Source organism: Bombina bombina, chromosome 2, assembly GCF_027579735.1.
Source record: "Bombina bombina isolate aBomBom1 chromosome 2, aBomBom1.pri, whole genome shotgun sequence".
NCBI classification, from domain to species: domain Eukaryota; kingdom Metazoa; phylum Chordata; class Amphibia; order Anura; family Bombinatoridae; genus Bombina; species Bombina bombina.
The window spans coordinates 936916166-936925336 of NC_069500.1; the positions used below are offsets into that span (position 1 = coordinate 936916166).

Consider the following 9171-nt stretch of genomic DNA (forward strand, 5'->3'; position numbering starts at 1 on the left):
AATAATGAAACGTTTTACAACTAATTTAACATACAATGATAGACAAAATATCTCACTTTAAGATAGTCTTCTTGGAGTAGTAAAATTAATTATTTTTGTTACAGGACTGTTGCTGTAAAGGCAATGAATGCAACTGGACAGGCAAATATCAACACAGACACCTTATATAAGGTATGGAGAGCCCTTAAAACCCTGGAGCCGAATTATCAATTAATGCCCCCGTTTCTACGCAAACCTTCAGGCTCGCTGGAAACAGCAGTTATGAAGCAGCGGTCTTAAGACCGCTGCTCCATAACTGGTCTGCCTGCTCTGAGGATGCGGACATCAATCCGCCCGATCGTATACGATTGGGTTGATTGACACCCCTGTAGCAGTCGATTGACCGTGAATCTGCAGGGGGCAGCATTGCACAAGCAGTTCACAAGAACTGCTTGTGCAATGATAAATGGCGACCGCGTATACTGTCAGTATTCATTGATGTCTGTCAGACATGACCTGCTGAATGGATCATGTCTGACAGACCGATGATAAATCGCCCCCCAGTGTAATTATGCGTTAACTGCGCTAGAAGTAAGCTTTTTGCTTGTCAGTAGCTTATGTATTACAAGTTGAAAGTAAAACGTTTTCGCACAAGCGTTAACCTAACGCAGAGAAAAAGCGGAAGTTACAATATCGCGACCGCGTTAACATATTCCCCCCAAGAACAATTAGAAGGGTGGGGTCTCAAGTGCCATCAGCCTGGTGCAGGCCCTGCCCGCCTGCTACACCATTGCTGTAGCCGCCATTGCGCTTTAGTTTGAGCACAGCATGATGGTAGTCTCCATGTCGTGCACAGTTTTTAGCATGATGTCAACAGCGCAAGGAGGCAATATCTTAGTGCCCCTAGCGCTTACTGTTTCTCTGCCTGTATGGTCGGGGCTGGCAGTCGCTGCTTCGAGTCCTCATATAGAGGGTTTGAGTTCTCTGGTTAACAATGTATACCTTTTTGTTGTGTGCCTGGTTATAACTACTAGGAAATGTTGGCATTTTGTATCATATTTGTTGAATATATATATATCTTTTTGTAAAGTTTTGTAAAAAAGTTTTTTTCTCATTATAATGGATTAAAAGTAATGTCCTTTCTTTTCACGCATTTTGTCAACTAAAAAATATCTCTGGGTCCACATCCTTATGAAATCTGCTGCGCACGCCTATGTTATACCTATGTATTTATGTGTGTATGTGTCTGTAAATACTTATTCACATATAAATACATATGATACATATATGTACATACACCTCATATATACCTATGCACACACACACACGCATACAGTGGATATGACAAGTCTACACACTCCTGTTAAAATGTCAGGTTTCTGTAATGTAAAAAAATGAGACAAAGATAAATCATTTCAGAACTTGTTCCACCTTTAATGTGACCTATAAACTGTACAACTCGATTGAAAAACAAACTGAAATCTTTTAGGTGGAGGGAAGAAAACAAAAAAACCTAAAATAATGTGTTTGCATAAGTGTGCACACCCTCTTATAACTGGGGATGTAGTTGTGTTCAGAATTAAGCAATCACATTCAAAATCACGTTAAATAGGAGTCAGCATACACCTGCCATCATTTAAAGTGCCTCTGGTTAACCCCAAATAAAGTTCAGCTGCTCTAGTTGGTCTTTCCTAAAAAAAATTTAGTCGCATCCCACAGCAAAAGCCATGGTCCACAGAGAGCTTCCAAAGCATCAGAGGGATCTCATTGTTAAAAGGCATCAGTCAGGTGAAGGGTACAAATAATTTCCAAGGCATTAGATATACCATGGAAAACAGTGAAGACAGTCATCATCAAGTGGAGAAAATATGGCATAGCAGTGAAACTGGTCTGGGAGGCTACCAGGAGGCCTACAGCAACATTAAAAGAGATGCAGGAATATCTGACAAGTACTGGCTGTGTGGTACATGTGACCACAATCTCGCATATTCTTCATATGTCTGGGCTATGGGGTAGAGTGGCAAGACTAAAGCCTTTTCTTATGAAGAAAAACATCCAAGCCAGGCTACATTTTGCAAAAACACATCTGAAGTCTCCCAAAAGCATGTGAGAAAAGGTGTTATGGTCTGATGAAACCAAGATTGAACTTTTTGGCCATAATTCCAAAAAAGATATGTTTGGCACAAAAACAACACTGCACATCACCAAAAGGACACCATACGCACAGTGAAGCATGGTGGTGGTAGCATCATGCTTTGGGGCTGTTTTTCTTCAGCTGGAACTGGGGCCTTAGTTAAGCTAGAGGGAATTATGAACAGTTCCAAATACCAGTCAATATTGGCACAAAACCTTCAGGTTTCTGCTAGAAAGCTGAACATTAAGAGGAACTTCATCTTTCAGCATGACAACAACCCAAAGCATACATCCAAATCAACAAAGGAATGGCTTCACCAGAAGAAGATTAACGTTTTGGGATGGCCCAGCCAGAGCCCAGACCTGAATCCGATTGACAATCTGTGGGGTGACCTGAAGAGGGCTGTGCACAGGAGATGCCCTCGCAATCTGACATATTTGGAGTGTTTTTGCAAAGAAGAGTGGGCAAATCTTGCCAAGTCAAAATGTGCCATGCTGATAGACTCATACCCAAAACGACTGAGTGCTGTAATAATATCAAAAGGTGCTTCAACAAAGTATTAGTTTAAGGGTGTGCACACTTATGCAACCATATTATTTTTTTATTTTTTTTAAATTTCTTAATGTTTATTGAAATTTCAAAATAGACACTTACAGATCATGGAAAACAAGAGAACTCGCAGGTTCAAACATAGTATGGTACATTTTACATTATATGCTGTAGATAGATAACTATTTGAGATAAGGGACATTAGATTTGAAATTGTCAAGTTCTCCGCTGTCCACACTAATACTAGTTCTATATAATCAGCTGATTGTTGTATAGAGTCTATTGTACTTTTAATTACATATCTTTCAGCTTCATTTGTTCTCGGTATGAAGTTAAGTGTCCAAATTAGAAATAAAATTAACAAAACACAGATACTACTAATCAAAGGAAAAATAAAACATGAAACAACAAGAAATAAACAACCAAGGAAGGTATCACTTAACAAATGTTAGTATCCTGTCAACACCTCATCAATACTTTATAAGTCTGCCGTTATTGTCCTTATTTACACATTTAGTCTTTATCTATATTAGTATATTGTTCCCAGAGAAAAATTATGTCATAGTAAAAAGACATTTGATTAATTCTAAAATAGTGGAGTCTTTCCATTACCAATGTATCCTTTAATGCTGCTAACCATTCCGAGAGGAATGGGATATGTGTGGACTTCCAGTTTATAGGTATTAGGCGTTTAGCTGCATTAATCATTATTTGAGAGAGGCACCTTCTAATTTTACAGTGAATACCTGTGTGTACATTAAAGAGATACCTATCTGGTATTTTTTCCCAACTGCATACCTATTGCCTTATTAATTTGGTTATGAACCTCATCCCAGAAGGGGCGTAGTTTATTGCACTCCCACCAGATGTGCCACATTGTACCTTCTTGTTCGCATCCCCTCCAGCATCTTCCAATGACACCAGGGAACATGTGCTTTAACCTACTTGGTGTTAAATACCACCTAGTAAGAACTTTTATGTTAGTTTCCAGTATTGTCGCAGAATGCGCTGACCTAGCTGTCATTTTAAACATGTTTGACCTTAGTTTTGGGGTAATCTGTTTATTCATTTCCTTGTTCCATTTCAAAGCATAACTTGGGATAGGGGGCGAACAAGCACGTAGTATTTCATTATACATTAATGATATTATTTTTTTCGGTTGACTTTGTATGCAACACAAGGTTTCAAAAGAGGTTAACCTGCGCAGCATGTCTGCCTGTTCTTTGTGTGTATGTAGGTAGTGTCTGATCTGATGATATAAAAACCATGAGGTAAACTGAGTTAGCCATTTATCAACTAGCGCTTGTCTCTTTACTAATGTACCCTTCTCAGTCAACCCATGCACTGGTAAGTATCCTGACATATCTGTGGGGTGTTGAATTTGAGTTTCAAGCTGTAGATCTCTATTAAGAAGTAAGGTGGTCAAAGGGGAGTATGGTGTAGATATTGTGAGGTATTTATCTCTTAGGGCGATCCAGTCCAGCCAGACTGATTTCACGCTTGGGAAGAGATCCAAAAGGGCTCTATTAACTTGGTGTGGAGACCAGCACATCCTACCAATATGTGCGGTATGCAATAATTGCGTTTCTAAATGTATATTTCTTTTATAGATATTTTGGCTTTGTCTGCACCATTCTATAATTTTATTTAATGAGATTGCCCATTTATAAGACTTCAAATTAGGAACTCCCAGGCCGCCGTCTTCCCTACGTGCGTACAGTATGTTTTTTGCGAGCCTAGGTGGTTTGCAATGTCAAATATATGAATTTATGATGTTTTGCAGTTTGTCTATTTCTATCTCTACACCTGGTAGCGGTAGTGCCTGCATAACATGCAACCATATTTATTTTATTTTTATATTTTTTCTTCCCTTTACCTAAAAGATTTCAGTTTGTTTTTCAATTGAGTTGTACAGTTTATAGGTCACATTAAAGGTGGAAAAAGTTCTGAAATGATTTATCTTTGTCTCATTTTTTTACATCACAGAAACCTGACATTTTAACAGGGGTGTGTAGTATGTGTATATATATATATATATATATATATATATATATATATATATATATATATATATATATATATATATATACACACACACACACACACACGTAGACATGCATATGTATGTATCTCTTTGTTAATTCCCTTTGCAGTCTAACACATTTGAGCCCTTATAAAAAATGTTAAACATTTTTTTTTATTAGATAGTGTTATTATACGAGTACCTTTACTTTTAAATATATTTTTGATGTGTTTTGTGACACTTTTTTGAGTTGTGTAACAGTTAACCAGAGCTCTGAGGTTGTGGTAATCATTCTAGCGTAAGTTGAGATTGCGCTCACGCATTTACTTTAAACTTGTAATACGAGTGGAATTTACCTTGCGCAGACGGCCCCTAAAACCCAATATCCTTTGCACGTAAACTATAGTGCGCCACTTGTTATCTAGCCCATAGTAGTGCAGAGTCGCTAGTCTTAAAATTGCATATTATTCTTTATTGTAATAATGTGCCCTCTTTTGTTTGATCATGTGTTTCAATTCTGCAGAATGCACCAGGCTTGCCCTTTAGGCTGGGCAAGAGGGCACCTGCCCAGAGACCTGCGCTTTTGGGGCCCCACACTGTCAGGGGTAGGGGTATGAAAAGGTGCAATTTATATCCTGTATTTAGTTTATGAAGAAGTGTTTATGGTATCAGGAGGTGTAATACATAGTGTTATTCTTTATATAGGTAACACTGAATGTTGGGAAATGGGTGGGCCATATAAGGGGCAGGGCATACGGAAGATGGAAATAGCGGCGCTGGGCTGTGGGGCCCCACAAATTTGTCTTGCCCAGGGCTCTGCAAATGCTAAGGGTGTCCCTGGAATGCACTATAGAGAATGATGCACAGCAGGGAGGTGTCTTGTGTGTATATTAGAGAAATGTCTAGATAAACTGAGAATTGCTTTATTGTTACTATGTCCTATTTATATACATTTATATTTATTTTTTGATACAGGTATTATCAGTAAGGCCAGTGCTAAATCGGTAAGTATATAGGATTTCCCAGTCTCAATATATTTATATATATATATTAAAAGGGACATATAAAAAAAAGTAATAAAATGGACATTATAGTAAAAATATTCTATTGTCAATATAACATGGCAGCATTTAAAGGGTTATGAAACTGTTGTAGAGCATACAATTTTAAACAACTTTCAAATTTACTTACTTTTTGAAAGGCATACCTAGGTAGGCTTAAAAGCAGATATGCACAACTGGGAGGTAGCTGCTGATTGGTGGCTGCACACGTATGCCTTTTGTCATTGGCTAACCCGGTGTGTTCAGCTAGTTCCTAGTAGAGAATTGCAATTCCTTCAACAAAGAATACCAATAAAATTAACCAAATTTCAAAATAGAAGTAAACTGAAAAGTTATTTAAAATAATATGCTGTATCAGGAACAGAAAAGAAGAAAAAATATGAGTTTTATGTCCCTTTAATTCTGCTGAAATGCTTTTGACTAAAAAAAAAAAACAAAACTTAAAATTTAAATTAATTTTGCAATATGATTTGTGTACTTCCTAGTGGCTGATAATTTTGACTTCTGAAAAGTTTAAAAATAAAGAGTTAAAAAAAAAAAAAGCCCATCATACAATTTTGATAAAGAAAATACTTTTTTTACACTACCTTGTCATTATGGCTAGCCTATGCAAACATAGTCCTCAGGAGCATGCACCAGCCATGCATTGCACGTGACACCTTCTACTGCCAGTGTGTAACTTAACATGCACAATTGAAGTTTCTACCTACATTTCAGCACTACCCTGGTGCTGAACCAAAAATGGGCCGGCTACTAAACTTACTTTCCTGCTTTTTCAAATAAAGATACCAAAAGAACGAAGAAAATTGATAGTAGGAGTAAATTAGAAAGTTGCTTAAAATTGCTTGCTCTATCTGAATCATGAAAGAAAGAATTTGGGTTTTATATCCCTTTTAAAGGGACATTCTAGTCAAAATTAAACTCATGATTCAAATAGGGCATACCATTTTAAACAACTTTCCAATTTGCTTTGTTCTCTTGGTATTCTTTGTTGAAAGCTAAACCCAGGAAGGCTCATGTGCTAATTTCTAAGCTTTTGATGGCCGCCTCTTATCTCAGTGCATTTTGGCAGTTTTTCACAGCTAGACAGCGCTAGTTTATGTGTGCCATATAGATAACATAATGCTCACTCCCATGGAGTTATTTACTACAAATCAAGTCTGTCAAATGGAAATAAGGGGGCAGTCTTTAGAGGCTTAGATACAAGGTAAAAAGTATATTAGTATAACCGTGTTGGTTATGCAAAACTGGGGAATGGGTAATAAAGACTGTCCCTTTATTATAAAATAATGCGCACGCAGACATTCTCTGACTTTTAGCAAACCATTTATTCTATTTGTTTTTTCTTTTAGAATGACTATCTATACCACAATAATGAGTGCTGCCTTTCCAGAGAAATATACCACTCGCATTAGGAAAGTATAGCAAAGATTGCAAAAAGGTTTGTAAAGAATTTCGAAATGATTGACACTCTGGAAGATAATTTTTTTTTTTTCATCTTCTTCAAAAGAGCTTTATTAAGACACAAGAAGTTATAGAAGACTGAGGAGGGTCAAAAACATTGTAGGTATAAATCACAAGAATAAGTGAACAATTCGCTTATTACAATTAAGTCCTAGCAAGAGGTATAAGCAATTAGGCCCGCGACCAAGGAGCCGGGAGAGTAGCGCATCCCAACTCCAACCAAAAGAGTTCATAGTCTTTCATGTTGTCTGTGCTCTTCAGGTTTTCAAAGCATAGAATTGCAACCACTTGAGTCTTTTGATGCCAAAAAAGTTAGTTGTACATCAAAAAATGTATATTCTAATAAACTTTCAAAGTGTGTCAACTAACAATGTTGGGAGTCTTATTTAGTATACAAGTAAATGCAATTATATCTGTTGATTATGGAAGATTCACATAAAGAAGGAGAGAGGGAAAGGGGTAGGTTAAGGTGATATAGATTGGGTAGAGGGCAAGTTTTTGAAAGAGGGGGAAAAGTGGGAAAAAAAATTAATTTTGATCAGACGTGCAATTTTTTTTATTATTCGTTTGACTATCGAGTAAAAAAATGTGAAATATTCTGGAGGCAATTGTTCATTAATGGGACAAACCAAATAAAAAATGTTTTTATTTATTCTATCTAATATTAAAACATTAACAAATAAATTAATTAAGAATATTGTATTCATTCATTTGATTCTGTTGATATCTGCAATTTATTTTGTTTGTTTTGTATTCCTTTGTCAAACTAATAACACATTTTGGAACATCTCTTTTTTTGAAGTTATATCTGCAAATGTGCTTACAACCATTTAAGATGCAACTGACTGATTTGAATTTTTTGTGTGTGCATTTTCTTTGTCTTTTTCAGCTGAACCTGAACATGCATATGAACAAAATATGAGCCATGTACTACTGTAAAATAATTTTAACTTGTAATTTATTTTTCTATAACATTTTTAAATCAAGACAACTTTGTAAAATCATCTAAACATCATTGTATGTTTTTTTTATCCTTTAAAAATTAATTTGTCTTAAAATAAAAATTTTAAAAGATGAATTGTTTATTTCATTGGTCTTTCTCACTATCTTTATCTAGAATGGGAGGATAACTTTTAGGTGAACATTTGTTTAGGTTTCCTTACAAGCTGTATCTTGCCTTCTCTTTGAAGTAATTTTAGTGGTTGCTCTAACTACATAGAGCACTGACTTTGTTTTCTTCCATACTTATATGTTAGTTTGTAAATTTAAACCAAATAAATGTATAAATAAAATATTTTTCTAATTTGTCTTCCAAATAGAATGGTACCAACTATATATAGTTTAACAGTTTGTTTTGCAAATACAGGCCTTATATAAAAACACTACATACGGGTCCTTATTCCTAGAATTCTACGGTTCACCTCAACCACAATATGCCACCATGGACATAATGTTGAAGGTGACAATACCCCTAGGAGGTGCCAAAATGCAATGAAGCACTCAGATACTTAAAGGGACATGACACCCACATTTTTTCTTTCATGATTTAGAAAGAGAATGCATTTTTAAACATCTTTCTAATTTACTTCTATTATCTAATTTGTTTTATTCTCTTGATATTCTTTGCTGAAAAGCATATCTAGATATGCTCAGCTCACCCATGTGCATAGCTTTTTCTTCAACTAAGGATATCTAAAAAATTAAGCAAAATAAATAATAGAAGTAAATTGTAATGTGGTTTAAATTTGTATGTTCTATTTTAATCATGAAAGAAAGATTTTGGGTTTAGTAGCCCTTTAAATATCCAAGTGATACGTTGTAGCCGCCCCCTGCTGATTCGCGGCCAATCAGCCGCTAGCAGGGGTGTCAATCAACCCGATCGTATAGGATCGGCGGATTGATGTCTGCAGCCTCAGAGGCAGCGGACCAGTTAAGGAACAGCGGTCTTAAGACTTAACTGT

The 9171-nt window shown here is 36.1% G+C and overlaps 1 protein-coding gene across 1 annotated transcript in view; it reads left to right on the plus strand.

Annotated features, from left to right (window-relative positions):
* NAAA (N-acylethanolamine acid amidase) overlaps positions 1-8288 on the plus strand; it is a 64659-nt gene extending 56371 nt beyond the window's left edge. Inside the window, exons 8-11 of the mRNA XM_053703400.1 lie at positions 105-171; positions 5661-5689; positions 7099-7187; positions 8100-8288. Of these exons, the coding sequence (XP_053559375.1) occupies positions 105-171; positions 5661-5689; positions 7099-7171 (169 nt within the window). The 3' untranslated portion in view covers positions 7172-7187; positions 8100-8288. The remainder of the gene's footprint in view (positions 1-104; positions 172-5660; positions 5690-7098; positions 7188-8099) is intronic.
* The last annotated feature ends 883 nt before the right edge of the window (positions 8289-9171 follow it).